Here is a 17743-nt window from a genome sequence, read left to right on the forward strand (position 1 = left end):
CCAGAGTGAACCCCGCCATTCTGGAATTGAGGCCACTGGGAAATACAAGCAAGCCCGAGGGGCTCAGAGACCTGTGTTGGTTGGGACAGGACACAGGCAGTCAACATCTAGGAGTAGAGTCAGGAAACCTGCGTTCAAGTCCTGTCTACACTGTGCACCGGCAGCAGAAGCCAGGGCAAGAGGCTTTACGCTGCTGACCTTTGCTTTGTTTATAAACATGGGATTGTCTCTCTCTCAAAGGATGCTGGCAAGATTAAAAGAGATGTTTGCAAATGTCCTAAAACTGTACACACAGCACTCAGCAGGCCTTCAATAAATGGTACCTATCATATGCTTGCTTTAGAGTATATGAAACACAGCAGTGTTTTCAAGTTCTAAATAAACACGAAGCTAGTGGGGATAAGAGAAAGCAAAATGAATGCAGAGCTGGCTAGAATCAGAGAAGGAGGGGATATGTAGGAATTTTAGAAACCACCCAAGCTACTCTTTGTGCCTAGCTTTGATGGAACCTCGTGTGTGGTGGTAGAAGGAAAACTAAAGAGATCCCTTTAATTTTATCTTGGTCAAAATATTTTCATGAAAATTTTATTTTTTGTGCAAAATCATTGAAGGAAAAACTAGACTTTGTTGAAGGAAACGAGAAACAGATCGTTTTTAGGCTACCGAACATCATCAAACAAGCATCATCTTTCAAAAGCCCGTGGGAAGTGTTTGGCTTTCATTATGGTCTCACCTAGCAAAGGTGACTGCCCTCTATGGCAGGGCAACCTCAGAAATAGCGCACACTATTGAGATGCATTGAGCAACTCTGACGCTGGCTTTAAGTGTCTGTTTTGCTGGAAGGGAGAAGGGAGGGAAGGATGAAGGAGCAGAGTATGGAGTCAGGGGTCACCTGGGCCATTTCCCATGCCTCTTCCCCAAACTCCAAAGCCCGTGATTACCCTGGAGCATCTGCTAAACATCAAAAGGAAGGAAAAGAGTTTTGAAGATTTTTCTGCTTCCAAAAAATACATTTTCCTCTCCTGAATGATCCCTGTAATAACCCTAACTTTCTACCTTTCCTACTCTGTGGAAATTATCTCCATGGCAAAACTAAATTGTGCAATTCCACTCATATATAAGACTTGTTTTTCTCTCTGCCTGGTTCCCCTGGAAACCTGAGTTATATCTGCATGTCTGAATTTCACCCTACCCCCATCAACCAGCATTCAAACATGACTCCTCTCAAAAGTCACTAGCATGCACTGATGTTTCACGTATCTGAACTGGGCATTTTAACTGCATACACCTAGAAAGTAAATAATCTTACTGTCACTTGGATTCAGAGGATGAGGAGGAAACTGGTCTGTGTTTCCATTGAGGTAGCCAAAGAACATTCACATGAAGAGACAAAGCGAGGGGGACTGGCCAGAGTGAGGGCAGTATTTGTAGAGAAGCTGCGTGGCTACCACACAGAATCCATGGGTCAGTAAATGACTGGGGACTCACTGTGACAGCTTCAGAAAATAAATAACGTGTTCCATCACCACCTATGCTGAAAGGCTGGCTGTTGGGCAGAAAGGGGAAGGTTGGGCTGGCCCAAAGTTTTAACCCCATGTTCACCGTCACAGGATGGATCTTCCTAGGGACTATCCCCATCCTGAAGCTATCTAAGGCCCCATTCAGAGTCACCTTATTAGCATAACAAAGCTTTCTTTCACTCAGGGTTTCTCAAGGATTTATAAGCTATTTGCCAGGAATGGGGACAAAGACCAAATATATTTTTTGTTATATCACATTATTTGACCTTATGTGTTCCATGGAAGTTCATTTAAATCACGAAGACTCATTTACTGGAAGAAATACCTTTTAGTCTATAGAAACCGGCATAGGTCATGTGAGCAATAAATTGATCTTTTGATGATGGTGTTCTAAGCAGACACAGGTATATTCTTGTGGCTTAGGGTTAATGATGAGCTACTGATTATATTAAAAGTAATACAGGACTATCTTTGTTTTCAGGTACAAAGAGCTCTAAAGAGTAAAAGAAATTTTAGACCTTTCTATAATATATACTGTGTTCTAGCAGAAAAAAAGAAGTATTAATCAGGTTGACGTAAATTAGGTTAACTGTTACCTAGAATGTGTTCACTGATGGACAGTTTTGTAGAACAAATCAGCTTTGTTAGATCACAAAAAGAACGGTTAGTACGAAACTGTGTGTTATATATATTTTCTATTATTAATAGAAATGATGCTTGCTTTTATTGTCACAGGCTGGAAAAGTGTAACCTTATTTGTCACATTTTGTTAAATTTTTTAAGAACTATGAAGTTTTCTTTCAAGAGTCGCATGTTTAATGGTGCATACTATGCCAAGTGGCTTCAGTCATGTCCATCTCTTTGAGACCCCATGGACCGTAGCTCACCAGGCTCCTCTGTCCATGGGATTCTCCAGGCAAGAACACTGGAGTGGGTTGCCTTGCCCTCCTCCACGGGCTCTTCCTGACTGAAGGATTGAACCCACGTCTCTTTTGTCTCCTGCGTTGAAAGGTGGGTTCTTTACCCCTGGTATTTAATGGTGGTTAAGTACTAAAAGGGAAGGGAGTCCTTTTAATAAAAATTTATAATCAGAAACTTGTCAGAGCTGGAAGAAACAAGGAAAGATAATGCTATTAATACATCACATGGTCCAGAAAACAAAACTGCAGACTCAAAAGTGATGTGAAAGGTGAAGTGAAAACAGACTGTGCGCACCTTCTTTCTGCTCTGGTTAGAAATCAAAGTGAGGAAGGTAGAAGAAAATGGACAGAAGAGGTGGTCAGTGTCTTATGAACTGATACCATGGAAACCACTGCTTTGATCAACTATACAAATGAGCAGCTTTCTGGAACAGGGCCAGTCTTGAGCTACTTCTCCTCCTCCAGAAATGGTTACAACAGGGTTTGATAGTTTTCAGACTGCAGGTTATCATCCATTAGTCACTCATGAAAATATAATAAGTGAGAAAGCTTTCTCTTGGTTATATATGTATATACAGGTCAAAATGTATTTTGTGCTACAACAGGAAGTCACACATTTATGGAGTTGGGAGGGCAAGGCCACTTGCAGCCCGTAACTGCATCAAACACTTCACATTAATCATGGTAGAGATGACGGGAAAAAAGAACCATATATCGCAATATCTACAATAACAGTACCACAGGGAAACTCACATTGTTATTTAAAATATATAATATAAATATGATATTGACAGTATAAAAATTAAATGCTTATGAGAAACTCAAGAAAGGTCAAAGGGCATACAAGCAAGTACTATACAGATAGTTTCCTTAAAAGATAAATTTTAATATACAGAATAAAATTCAAGAGTTTATTTTTTCATGTTTCCCCAAATTTGTGGCCATGAATGCCTCTAAATCTGACCAGGAGAGTTTATATTTTGGTCCAATACATTATTAGACTACCTATATGATCAAGTCCAGCTTGATTATCATAAATCATAGCAGTTAATGGAATTTACCTGGAAAATATTATTTTTATAGATGACAAACTTTCAATTTTTTCTTAGCTAAGAGTTTATTCCACTTTAGCCTCAGAACCAGATTCAAGATATCTTCCTTAACAGCTGGTCATCATGTTGGGGTTAATCTAGGAAAATTATTTACTACTTTATTGAAGGTCATAAAAAAAAAACTCCACAATAAATAATGAAAAGAGTACGTAAAATCATTAGCCTCTGTCTGCAATACAGAAAATACATGTCAGTTCTGGACCAAAATAATTCCATTGATATACAAAAAGCGATCGGGAAGAATGGAAGGATTTGCACTGACTGCTTTTGGTGGTCAGCTACAACAAACCAACAGCCCTCAGCTATTTTGGAAAGTGAAGGTGGGGTTTAATTTGCAGATAAAGAATGTCTTCGGTAGTTTAAAAAAATATAACTCTAAAAAAGCTTGTGAATCATATAAAAAAGCAGCTATCTGAGACCAAGGTTGAAACCCAGAAACTTGTGTGTTAGCACCACCAGCAAGCACAGGTCCTGTGACTCATCTGCCCTTCTCCCCTGTGCAGAATGCAGACTGGACGGTTGTACACATCATTTATAGGTATGAAAACCAGCCCAGAGTACAGGTTTCCCGTAGGGTAAAGTCTCAAGCCCGAAGAGGCACCAAGCGGTTACAAAGCCTGGGCAACTGTTTAGGTCACAAGTTCCGACGATACAGCAAATCCCGTGTTGCCTTATCAACTTTTTGCTGGTAGTCCTCCAATTTGTCAAGTATCTTCTGGGACAGCTGCAGGGGAAAAGGAGGGAACTGTTAGAGAATAGGTCAAGGACTGAAAAAGACTACAGTTATCACTTTGATGTCACCAACCAGATGTCCCCTGATAAAGCTGTTAGCCACTGTGTTTCATTTAATCACTGTTCAGTATAGGAGTCTGCTGTGTGGCTCCATTGCTAAAACTGGACTTTTCTATTATATACAATACTCCAAACTTGTTTTCTTCATGAATTTCTAAATATGCAAATCATACCAGTATTTTTAATAAAAGCTTTATTAGCTCCCGTCCCAGGACCAGAAAGCTTGTATGTGATTTAACTAATCATTTCATAAAGGGGTGGAATTCCCTGGTGGCTCAGACGGTGGAGAGTCTGCCTGCAATCTGGGAGACCCAGGTTCGATCCCTCGGTTGGGAAGATCCCCTGGAGAAGGAAATGGCAACCCACTTCAGTATTCTTGCCTGGGAAATCTCATGGATGGAGGAGCCTGGAAGGCTATGATCCATGGGGTCGCAGAGTCAGGACATGACTGAGTGACTTCACTTTCACTTTTTCATAAAGGGACTGGGCAGCATGTGACGGGCAATGAATGGCTTCGGCCCCCTCATAATCCCTGAGAACCAAAAGAGCAGGCTTTGCAGCTGCTAGTGCAAAGACTTACATAATCTAAGGTGCCTCAGGAGAGGACTTACTCACCGCGATGTTGTGACTGTTGGCAGTGTTCTCTCCCAGAGCCTGGAGAAGCTGATCAATGGCAGAGTATGGGAGCCACACCATTGGAGCCGTGGCGGACAGTGGGAACTGAAAGGAAAAATATCTACTGTTTGAAGAAAATCTGAAAAGTGGACCCTTTCTTCCGGGTGGTTACTTCCACAGGATTCAGTAACATGAAACGCTTTTTCTTTTCACAAGAAATTGTGTGTACACGCATGCACACACACGTGTGCACATAGGTACATGATCGGACCTCTCCCCCCAACTCTTTTCAACTGGGGAACTAGGCCTTTTCTTAGTTAAATCAAATGCATATTTTATTTATTTTTAAAAATATTTATTCATTTATTTGGCTGCACCAGGTCTTAGTTGCAGCATGTGGGATCTAGTTCCCTGACCAGGAATCGAACCTGGGCCCCCTGCATTGGGAGCTCAGAGTCTTAACCACTGGGCCAGCAGGGAAGTCCCTCAAATGCATATTTTAAAATTCATGTCATCTTTTATCTTAAAGCAGGCCTAAGGCCAATTAAGGATAAACAACAAAACTCTTCTCTAAATTGTTAATGAATGACACTGTTTCCAGTCTGAAATTTAAATTCAAGTTATCTGGAAAAACCTTTGGAAAAAGAAAGTGTGATACTACAGAATTCAAAGAAATGTGGAGACAAGCCTACCTCAATTCCAAAGTACTGATGTCCTTTTCCCAGTACAGCGTCCACATATTCTGAAACCAACTCCACAGCTTCTTCTAAAAGGTCATAGTTTAAGTACAGACGGAGCAACTCAGCTGCATCAACTTTCTGTAAAAAGTCAGTGGTCAAAAATCTTTACCTGTTTCCATCTAACCTGGGCACTGACCAAAGGATGTTGAGTGTCTGATTCCCTGGCATTTATACTTTTATTTATAAATAGACAAACACCATGGTTTGCTTATCTTGGGATGAGGGTTGGATTCCTAGGAGCCTAGTTACCTCTGGGCACCTTGCGAGGCCCTTTCTGTTAAGTGGCCTTCTTCACCTGTTCTATAATCTAAGACACATTTTCATTCTGTCCTACTTTGTTTTGACAGCAGTAAAAGTCAACAAAGCTTCCCAGAAATGCTGAGTACCAGAGACAATATAGTCACATTAATTTTAAGAAGAATCACCAGCTTTCAATGCTTGAATTATATTTGTATTAAACTCAGGGTGACAGAGAAATGAATACAGCCTCAGTTAGGACGGTTCTCCTAACTACCCCAATTATGCTTTCTATATTCTGATTTGATCACAGTCTTAGCCATTACCAACTTAGCTGCCTTCTCTACTTTCTAACTTAAGAAAACAGATTAACTTTCTTGATTTTAAGCTTTGTATTCTTTTTTTCCTATTCTTCCCAATGTATATCAGAAACAGTAGTCCTCAAATTTAGGCATGCATCAAATCAAATTAGGACCTTGTTAAAAATGTGTATCCTAGATGTTAACTCCAGGTAATTTGATTCTGGAAGTCTTGGATGGAACCCAAGAATCAAATATTTCAAAGAAGCCTCCCATCCAAATAATTTAATGCAGGTGGCCCAAGAACCCAATTTTGATAAAACCTGAAAGAAACACTGTGGCAGTATTTGAAAACTATCCCACCCACTCCTGTGATTTCTTGAGTAACGAACAGTAAATGCAGTGTTCCACATAAACTCTTTGTTCTAAAATAGATACTCATTGTTCATTGGGCACACCAGCACATATTAACTTAGTCACCAACCCAGAGAACTTTAAATCTCACACCCAGTACTTCATAGGGACTGAAGCAAACTGTTCTTAATGTTTTTAGCTAAGATTAAGAAGCTATAAGTATCTGTCAGTATATTTCCATAAATTATCACTTTTTCTTTTTAATCATCTCATAAAGTTATTCAGGATGATAAAGACCAGGCTCCTACTCTCTACAAGCTAAGGTACCACTCACCTTGTAACTGTTTATTAGCCAGTTAGGCAGAGGAACTCCATGCGATAAGAGCTTGTTGATTACACAGTGGTGATATAAGTTATTCTGGACTTTGTACCTTTCCAGGTAAGTTGATAATAGCCGCCAAGCTTCATCTGTAGCACTTGATAAAAAGAGAGGACTTGTGAGTTCCAGATTCTTAATAGATAATTACAGTACCATTCAAAACATGTATTTACAAGGAAAACAATCTTTAGACATAACGAATTGACAATACAGCTAAATGATAACTAACATTAGCAGGGCCAATGTGACTTAGGGGTAGCATTAGAAACTAGATGACTTGGATTTTTGTATTTCCCAACAACCACATATGAACTCAACAATTCACTTTACTTATTTGTTCCAGATTTCTAAAACAAGGTAATTGGCTCAGACCCCTGTTTCCAAACCTGACCAAGCATTAGAATCATGTAGGAGTTCTGATTTAGAAGATTAGGGTGATATTTTGTAATTTGTATCTTGATAGTAATTCTGGTGTGAAATTAGGGGCTGAAAAATAATGTCCAAGGACTTCATAACTGTAAAATGCTATAATTCTAAAAAAGGACTTCATAATTGTAAAATGCTATAATTCTAAAGTGCTAATACAAATTAAAGTGCATAATACAAATTACAGATGCAATTTAGGGAAGGGAAATGTACTGAGGGTTGTTAGAGAAGGACTCCGAAGACACTGCAGTGCGTTCGGGTAGACGTTATTGGGTGCGCTGGGGAAGGGCGTGAAGGGTAAGCCCTTGCAGGGCTGTACCTAGACTCCTTAGTGGTGATGACTGACGAGAGCTGGTTGGCTGCCAGCCAGGCCCAGGCTTCGGCTTGTGCCGCCTCTCCTCCAAACTGCAGCTTGATGCATCTGAAATGAGAATGGTTCCACCGACAGCAAATCAACTTGCTGAAATGCACACTGTTTTGCTACTAAACCTGGAGATAAGACGACAACTTTAGGTCCAATCTATTGCTGAACTCCCTGCCGCGATACTGGCTTTCCCTCTCCTCACAGTCAGATAACTGGATGACCCACAAGGCCATTAGGAAGGGTTGAGAGATCATTTACTTACAAGAGAAAACTGATGATGAAAAAGTCTGAAAGTTTATTTCTAACTCACAACTTGACCAATATTTAGGTATGACGTAACATCAATAAGAAGTACTTTTAAACAACGTTTGTGTGGACCAAGAGATGTCCTAAAGGAGTGAAGAGAACACACGTCTCGTCTAAGTGGACACACAGGTTATCTACTGTCATGTGGGCATGTGGGCTTGGCAATACCAGATTTAACGTCTCAAAATATGCTATAAACCAAGATTAACCCCCACCCCCACCCCCCGCCACACACAAATCTAACAGTCAACTTCCAAAAAAAAAAAAAAGTCCAGATTACACAAAAACTTCTTTGAAGTTGGCTTCTAAGATACTGGCTTGGGACTTCCCTGGTGGCCCAGTGGCTAAGACTCTGCACTCATAATGCAGGGGGCCCCGGTTCAAGCCCTGGTCAGGGAAATAGATCCCACATGCTGCAACTAAAAAGTCCTGTATGCTGCAATGAAGACTGAAGATCCCACATGCTACAATTAAGACCTAGTGCAGCCAAATAAATAAATAAATATTAAAAAAAAAAAAAAAGATACTGGCTTGTGTGATGACTGCTTCATACTAAGCAACAGTGAAGTAAATAGAAAATTAAGAATATTTTAGAAATTTAAGACTAGAAAAAATTAGACTGTGTTAGGAAATTAAGACTATAGAAAAGCAATTTTATACATACTTGAAAGCAAGTCCTTCAAAGACTGGCGTTAAGGGAAGCTTAAAAGTCTGACACAGTGATATGGCAGTGTCAAAAAGGCCAGCCTGAACCAAGAGAGTGACCATCTCCTCTGCGGATGAACTTCCTGTGGAAGCGGAGAGAGCTATTCAGTGCGACCAACGCGACACGCAAATGAAGGAACCCAAAGACGCGCCCTTGGTGAATGCCCAGGATAGCGACGGCGCGCTCCACACGCGCGTGGCGCACGTCTGCGGCCCGGTCCCAGCGCCTGCTGCGGGCGCCCAACGCCCACCTGCGACCGCGACCGCCGCGGGGTCGTGCTGAGCCAGGGTGAGGCGCGTGCGGGCCAAGGAACACTCTTTCTCCAGACCTTCCAGTTCCAGGATTTCAATCTGTCTGTTCGCTGTAAGCCAAAGGAAAACACTGTCAATTCCCAAAGCGCAAAGGAGGCGCCTGTTGGACAAATGCAACCCGTCAGTTCCCACCAAACACCAAGTCACCTTTAGTTTAATTTTAAGAAGACGGGGTGAAAACAAGGGGCTCAGTAAAAGAAACAGCCCTGCTTCACTCTAGAGCCGAGTCAAGTCAAAGCACTCTTAATAACAGCTTCAAGGAGGCACTTGCAAGGCATTTTACATATAATTTCAATTAACTCTTACAACTGTGAAATACTGTCATCTTTATCAGTAAGGAACATGCCCAAAGTGAGAGGCAGAATTAAAACCAAGTGTGTCCAACTCTAGAGCCCAGGCTCTTTAAGGAAGGAAATCATGATCCAAGACTGCGCTCCCACTGCAGGGGATGGGGGTTCAACCCCTGGTGGGGTAACTCAGAGACTACATGCCTCGGGCACCGTCACGAGAAAAAGGAAAAAAAGAGAAAGGAAACCACGCCTGTACAGGGACACTAAAGGAACCTAATTTAAAAAAGTGTACTAAGCTGACTTGAACACAACAAGCAACAAACATACACACACTCTTTTTTAAGGATTTTCATTTCACACACAGGCATACAAAGTTTTCGAAGGTCAACCAGACAGAATACTGATAAGAAACTTTACCATATTTTAACAAAGTAACTACCATACATATATAATATACTATAATATGATTGTTCATGCTATAATAAGCACTATATAAAAAAAAAGTAAATATAAATACAACTAGTGTAACAATTAAGTGCCATTCAGCCAAAGGCGGCCTGAGATCCCCGACTCACGTGGGGCAGCTGTGCATTCTCCATCATGATTCCTCTTAGGGGATGCTCCAGGGCGATCATACTGAAAGGACAAAACAAGAGATTTAACTGTGAAAAATCAGTATTTTATTTTAACATCATTAGCTATGATCCAGGGCTTTCATGCTTAAATTCTCTCAGTGTAAACTATGTCTATTTCAACTAGCACAGCTCTTCTCACAAAGTTACAGGAACTTCTAGACAAAGAACTCGGCTCACTTAGCTAAAATTTTACTGAGTCCAAAGACACTGATTTGATGTCCATATAAACTACCTGACTTTCCTTGGTTTACAAAATTATATTCTCCACTCATAACCCTGGAAAACAGAACAGTATATGCAGGAACTATACAAATAGCTGGGAGTACCCCATCAGCATGATAAGAGAAACTCAAGGTTCACCACCTTTAAAACAGTAACAATACATTCAATTAACAAAAACGAATGAACTAAAAACAGCTAGCATTTACTGAGCACTTTTCTGCAGCCCAGGCACTGTCAGTATTCTATGCAATCTTACGCGGGTTACCTCATTTAATACCCAAATAATCCTATAAGGTAGATATTATTATCATCATCATCCCCATTTTATGCAAGAGGCTAACTGGATAATAAAAGATACAGTAATTTGCCTGAAGTTAGGTTGTCTAATTCCAAAACCACTCTGTAATACTTATTCAGAGAACTGATGATTTTGAACTGTGGTGCTGGAGAAGACTCTCGAGAGTCCCTTGGACAGCAGGGAGAGCAAACCAGTCAATCCTAAAGGAAAGCGACCCTGAATATTCATTGGAAGGACTGATGCTGAAGTTGAAGCTCCAATACTTTGGCCACCTGATACAAAGAGCTGACTCATTGGAAAAGACCCTGATGCTGGGAGAGAGAGAAGGCGGGAGGAGAAGAGGACACAGAGGATGAGATGGTTGGATGGCATCACCTACTCAATGGACATGAATTTGAGCAAACTCTGGGAGATAGTAAAGGACAGAGGAGCCTGGCACTCCGCAGTCCATGGGATTGCAAAAAAGTCCGACATGACTTAGCAACTAAACAATACTTATTCCTACAGTAATTCTGAACTTGGAAACCAAAGGGGGTAGTAACATAAAACAAATGAATCGCTGCAAAAATAGATTAAGTTCACAAATATCCCAGTGGAAGTTTTAAATGAAATGAAGCAAAATGAGGTATTTTCAAAGGACCAAACAAAATAAGTTAAATGATCCCCAAATTCCAGGATACAAAGTTTTCATACCACTGCACCAGATGCTGGCTGAACAATCCACGCGTATTCTGGGCGAATAAGTCGTAAGCAATTAATAGCAGCCAGGTAACAGTTGCCTTGCTTCTCAAGTCCCCGGATAGTTCGAACCTCTCTGCCAAGACGCATTCCATACTCAAACATCACTGTGCCAGCTATGAGGCAATAACAGATATGAGGATTTCAAAAATGTGTCTCTTTAGAGACACAGAGAAAATTTGTCACACTTACCAAATGTTAAAATTAAAAAAAAAAATCAAGTTTAACTTAAAACAACAAAAAATCACGTGTTGCTAAGAATGTGGAAAAATTGGAACCCTTGTATTGTGCTGGAAGGAATATAAATTGGTATAGCCACTAAAGAAAACAGTTCTTCAAAAAATCAGAATTACTTTATAATTCACCAATTCTACTTTTGGGTGTATAAACCACCCCCTCCCCCCAAAAAAATCAACTGAAAGCAGAGTCTTAAAGAATTATCTGTACATCCCTGTTCATTGCAGTGTTATTCATAACAAACAAAAGATGGAAACATCCCAGGTTCCATCAAAATTGTTATCAATACATCCATACAATAGAGTATCATAAATTCTGATGGATGCTACAACATGGATGAACCTTGAAGACATTATGCCAAGTGAAATATGCCAGTCATAAAAAGTCAGATGCTAGAGGATTCTGGTAGCCAAATCTGTTGACAGAGAGTGGAATGGTGGTTGCCAGGAGATGGGGAAGGAGGGAATGAGAAGCTGGTGTTTAAGGAGTATGGCTTCCGTTTGGCAAGGTGAAAAGAATTCTGGACATTGGCTACACAGTCATGTGAGGGTGCTTACACTACTAAACCTGTAAAACGGTTCAGACAGTAGTTTATGTCACATGTACTTTACAACCCCCAAGAAAGGCAGGGGGAAAAAAAAACGTTCTGCAAACATCTAAAATGTTTCAAGGTTAGATACTACATACCCGGGTAGCACAGAACACCAGCTCGGAGAAATAGCTTCAGTTCTGTGGCCACCTGTGCCCACTCAGGATCTGAGTGTCTGTTCAAGGTCATAAACGCTTTTTTCGGTTGAGTCGCATGGCATGCGGGATCTTTGCTCCCCGACCAGGGACTGAACATGCGTCCCCTGTGTTGGAAGCTTGGAATCTTAACCCCTGGATTGCCAGGGAAGACCCCCAAGATCATACTCTCATCGCTATTCTGAGACAGCATGGGACTCCAGAAACTAAACAGATTTTAAAATTCTCTTTCAGTTTTCACACCAAATCAAACTCTTTTTTCATTTTCATCCCAACAAATACTTTTGACGTTTTTGTCAGAAAGACAGCCTTGCTCCAGAAAGATCTGAACGTTAATCCAGCTAAACTGGTCTTAATCAGGTCGATGGATGCTGTCACTGTGAAAGCAGTGAGATATCTTGAATTGTCTATTCTGCCTTCCTTGTATTATTCAAAGAAGACGCAAACACATTTTACCATTAGTAATATTAAGAGCATGCCTATGAACTATTTCCATCTATTCTTTCCAATGAAAATCAATAAAAAATCTAAAAAAAATTCCTGAGTGAAAACAGTATAAAAAGGTTAGTGGTTCCAAAGTGTAACCACAATGATTATCTTGTAAAATATGATCTTAAAACAGACATGTAATCCCTTAATTTTAGCTGACCTGATAAAAGATCTCATTGTCGTCAAATAAATCCAAATTCAGAAACATTCTACAGAAATGATTGGCCCGTTCTCTTCGAACATATCAGTGTCATCAAAGGCAAAGTAGGGCTGAAAGAATGCTCCAGATTAAAGGCGACTAAACAGACAGGACAATTAAATTCAAGACATGATCCCAGATCGGGGGGGAGGACAGCAAGAGGGAAATGTACTATTAAAAAAAATCACCATGTTTGGCAATATTTAAATATGAATAGCATGTCAGATAAGAGCACTACACCTACATTTAGTTCACAAAATTAATTATTTTCTCAATTTGCAGTTATATAAGAAAATGTCCTGGAAATGCATATGAGGTGTTTATGCATTGAGTCATAATGTCCATAACTTAGTCTCTAAAGGATCAGCAAAAGTAAGAGAAAAGAAAGGTCAAAGGCTTTCCTGGTGGCTCATTGCTAGAGAATCTGCCTGCCAATGAAGGAGACATGGGTTCGATCCCTGGTCTGGGAAGATCCCACAAGCCATGGAGCAATTCGAAGCCCAACCACTGAGCCCGTGTGCCCAAGAGCCTGTGCTTCACAACAGTGAGACGCAATGAGAAGCCCAAACACTGCGGTCGGAGCGTGTCCGCTGCTCACCATAACTATAGAAAATCGGAAGGCTCAGCATAGCCAAAAATCAATCAATCAGTAAATCAACAACAGCAACAACAAAGCAGAAAGAAAGGCCAAAGGCAAAGTTGTACCGGAACTTAAAACCAGCCCTAAGACTCAAGGTGCCTTTAGTGAAACAAAGCTTCTTTGATAATCAGATGAAAGATACGCACAGAATGCCATCTCAATGGCAATGCTTCAAGAATGTTCTAAAATGGGAGAAATAGCTTTTTTTTTTTTGCTGCACCGACCAGCTTACGGGGATCTTGGTTCCCTGACCAGGGATTGAACCCGGGCCCTTTGCAGTGAAAGCATGGAGTCCTAATGCCCACTGGACTGCCAGGGAATTCTGGCAGCGAAGTGTCTGTCTCTAAGGCTAACAGGTAATCTACAAAGAGGTGAAGCAAATCTTGAACTTAAACATAAGTTCCCCAAATGCTTGTAGAGAACACTTGTCCAGTGGTAAAAATAAGGTAAAAATTACATAAGTCAAACAGATAATCTTTTTTTGTAATGCATGAAACAACTGATTAGGTTGCCTCCCACAAAGATGACATGCTTCAAGTGCTCACCCTTCCGGTAATTGTGACGATAAATGTGAAAGGCATACAGAAGCTCATAGTAATTGTGAGTCATGAGGTCCACAGCTCTTGCCCGTGATTCAATTATTCCCACCACCTAGAGGAGGGGAAGCAGTCAGATATCAACGTTAACAGCCATCATGACAACCACCAGAATTGCGTCCAGCCATCAGTGGATAAATAAGATGACCTCATTATGCAGATTCACATAGGGAAACTCCACGAGATCCTGAAGTTGGGAGCGTTCACAGAGAACTACCACCAGCTGCCGCAGACAATCCAACTGCCTAGAAGGAAAGAAAGGGATACAAATGTACATTTTCCTTGTGGATTACACAGGGCTGGTAAACTGCCTCCTCTAAATAAGATCATGGGTTTGCTTACCTGCTGGAGTCAGGGATTTGGGTTAAGGCTTCATAGGCTTGGCTATTGTGACCTAGATCCAAATGATGTTTGAAAATACATGTCCTTAATGTGGCCTGAGTGTCAAATACGGGGAAACAAGAACAGAAGTTAAGATACCACACCCGTGATAAAGCTCAGGGTAACAAACAGAATACAGTTAGTCCTCACCTGACTTTTCCAGTCATCACCTGCCTCAGTTATTGCTGATGTGGCCAACTGAATAACCAGTTCAGGCAAACCTACGACATCCAGCAGACGCAAAACCTAGGGAGAAATGTAAGAGCACTTCAGATGGGAATACAATTTATTTCATTTCATGTTTTGGCTTCCCTGGGGATCCAGTGCTTAAGAGTCCACCTGCCAGTGCAGAAGACAGATTCGATCCTGGCCCAGGAAGACCCCACATGCAACTAAGCTCGTGAGGCACAACCATTGAGCCTGCGCCCCAGGGCCTGTGCTCTGAACGAGAGAAGCCGCTGCAGTGAGAAGTCCCGGCCCGACCAGCAGAGCAGCCACTGCTGGATGCAGCTGCAGAAAGCCTGTGAGCAGCTACGAGGCCCCAGGGGCGTCAAAAGTAAACGATGCTGCGTGTAGTTCTTGAGCTATACGGTAGGTCCTTGCTGTTCACCCATTTTATATATATGTGTATATCCTTTATCTGCCTCCCCGCCCCTATTACATTTTTACCCAGGGCGCTGTAAGAAGGACCAAACCACGCCAGCACCTTATCATAATACTGCAGCCGGGGGGCGGCCACAGTCTCTCCATCCTCTGAACGGACCAAGCGGTCTAAGAACTCCTCTTTGCCCACTTCGGACGCTGCCTGGCAGAAACATTCCAGAGCCTGGAGGAACAGAAGGAGATAAAGTGAGTATAATAGACTGCTCCACTTCCAGATACTATGAGCCAAGAGTTCTTGTACCGAGGAAAGCAAAAAAAAAAAAAAAAAAAGGAAAGAAAATTATTTAAGTAAGTAATTATTAAGTAAGTAAATGACTGCATTTACTGTTTGTTTTATCTAAACTCTCTCTGATACACTATTTAATATTTTCTTTAATTTATCTACTTTTTAACTTAAATGCTGCTAATTAGAAAGCAAACTTTAAGAAGATATTTGATGGATACCTATGATACAGCAACTATAGCACCATGTTAATTTTTGTAGAATCTGAGTGGGGGATTTAGTATGAAAGTCTTTGGACTTTTCTTTACCTCTGAAAGTTTACATAGTAGGATGTCAGGAAAAAAATCAGAAATGTAAACTACCATAATGGGAAAAAAACCAGCATAAAAAAACGTGCTATAAAAACAATGTAACTGAGAAATAGTTTAGTCACAAAAACGTATCCCTAAAAGCACTGCACAGGGGCAGGAGGGTTTTAAAGTATTCTTCTTCATATTTTCCTGTGTCCTAAATAACCTGTAAAGTACATGGAGCTAAACGGCCCCCACAGGCAGATCATGCCCCTTACTGGCACTATTAGTCTTCTTCACCCTTATCTGGAGGATTCTATGCCGCCAGTCCCCTCCCTGAGATGGAAACTGAGTATCCTCCTTGCACTAAAGTTTGCTCATCTTTCAAACGCAGTTTACCTTCTGCCCCTCTCCCGTAACCAGGTAACACCGTCCCAGCATAAATCGGCAGGAACCAACGTTGACTTGACACCACGGATGCAGCAACTGAATATAATCCTTAAAGGCAAAAGAGATGGTTTCCGATTAGAGAATAAATATCCCTTAAGGAGATATTCATTTCCATGAATATCTCCTTCAGAGGGAGAGAAGATAGTGGTCACTCAACACAAAAGCAGTATTTTCAGAAAGCATCTGAAGGTTAAAACCAAATCCTGTTAATCTATTCTTAAACTATTAATATGTTATTAGACACTTTAAGAAAGCAAACAGGACCCTAATAACACTATCACATGAAAACAAACACACACTTTCCATCTTGGCAATTTCCCAACTTTTGGTATTTACTGGCTCAACGGACTAGATTCCAGTGAAGGATTTATACGAAGACAATATGTTTTCTTTCTATAAAGAGAACCCAATAGAGAGAATTAACAAAAAAGTACTTTATAAAACACTGTGTTAGGAATGATACTGCCAAGAATGAAGTAAAGAAAATCTCTCTGGTGTATGTTTCCGTGTAATCCAGTGTAAATTACTGTGGGTCTTATCAGCCTAATTAAAATGCAGGAAACATTTACAAAAAAAAAAGTTCTAGAAATCCCATTCTTTACAAGAATAACTGTCCTGAAATGGTCAACGGTACTCACCTGCAATTGTACATACTGACAATTTCCCATCAAACATTCTAGAAAGAGACAGCCAGGATTGCTAGGCCATCTAATCATTGGTTTAGGAGATTCTTTACTGCTTTGGTAAAGCCTGAATATACACACTGGGCATCTAAGCTCAATGAAATGGCTTACTGATTAAAAAGGAGGTAAAGAGGAGGTGGCACAGCAGATGCTCTCCCTGCGTAACTGTGCAGCTTTAACACCAGACACACACGGTGGGGAGGCTGCGTACTGGGGGCCTGGTCACCTGGATTAGAATGCAGCTAACAGCGAACCGAAGCACGGGCTTCACGTCTCGGTGGTCACTTCTAATTTTAGCTAGTGTACTGCCCAAGCATACTATGCCAATGGATACTCAGTACCCAACACTGGGCTTGGGATACAAAACCATTCAATAAATATCTGATAAATGCATGTTTTAAAAGCGATCTAGGTATTAACTGTGTGTGCACCAATAAAATCTGGCTCAACCCCTGAGCAAAAAAACAAATTAAAAAAAAAGGGATACCTGAAAATAACTATCATTTCTTATTGGGATGGGGGGGTAAACATCCAACCTCATTATAATTTTTCATTACACAGGCAGAATATTCCTGAATCTTAGACTATTTGGATAGAAAAAAACCTTCCAATTAGCTTTTAAATGAAAGGATACAAGAGCTGCAATAAATAATTGGTAACTGCGGTGATCATCTCTGGCCAGTTCAATCCAGTTTGGCTTAGAGGTGCCTTTGGTTGAGAGAACAGATGAGATATAATGTGTTTTCTTGCAACTTCTTGGAAGAATAATTCCACAATTGTCTGAGGGCTAGACACTTAAAAATAAAAAGTTTTAACAGTCACCAACTTGTGACAGTAGTATAAATTTTCAATTAAGACAGCCTACCAATTCATTTTACACCTGT

At 40.7% G+C, this 17743-nt stretch overlaps 1 protein-coding gene and 1 non-coding gene across 2 annotated transcripts in view; one reads left to right on the forward strand and one right to left on the reverse strand.

Annotated features, from left to right (window-relative positions):
• Positions 1-3305: 3305 nt before the first annotated feature.
• NUP160 (nucleoporin 160) overlaps positions 3306-17743 on the reverse strand; it is a 43082-nt gene continuing 28644 nt past the window's right edge. Inside the window, exons 20-36 of the mRNA XM_043481502.1 lie at positions 17494-17653; positions 16815-16884; positions 16126-16224; positions 15257-15376; positions 14701-14796; positions 14512-14606; positions 14318-14414; positions 14119-14224; positions 11220-11380; positions 9947-10007; positions 9021-9131; positions 8729-8852; positions 7714-7815; positions 6924-7065; positions 5652-5777; positions 4960-5064; positions 3306-4276 (exon numbers count right to left, since the gene is read on the reverse strand). Of these exons, the coding sequence (XP_043337437.1) occupies positions 4187-4276; positions 4960-5064; positions 5652-5777; positions 6924-7065; positions 7714-7815; positions 8729-8852; positions 9021-9131; positions 9947-10007; positions 11220-11380; positions 14119-14224; positions 14318-14414; positions 14512-14606; positions 14701-14796; positions 15257-15376; positions 16126-16224; positions 16815-16884; positions 17494-17653 (1865 nt within the window). The 3' untranslated portion in view covers positions 3306-4186. The remainder of the gene's footprint in view (positions 4277-4959; positions 5065-5651; positions 5778-6923; positions 7066-7713; positions 7816-8728; positions 8853-9020; positions 9132-9946; positions 10008-11219; positions 11381-14118; positions 14225-14317; positions 14415-14511; positions 14607-14700; positions 14797-15256; positions 15377-16125; positions 16225-16814; positions 16885-17493; positions 17654-17743) is intronic.
• On the forward strand, positions 8391-8463 carry TRNAM-CAU. Its single transcript has one exon. It is a non-coding gene; the product is annotated as a tRNA-Met (tRNA).

The sequence above is a fragment of the Cervus canadensis genome, chromosome 11, assembly GCF_019320065.1.
Source record: "Cervus canadensis isolate Bull #8, Minnesota chromosome 11, ASM1932006v1, whole genome shotgun sequence".
Taxonomy (NCBI): Eukaryota; Metazoa; Chordata; class Mammalia; order Artiodactyla; family Cervidae; genus Cervus; species Cervus canadensis.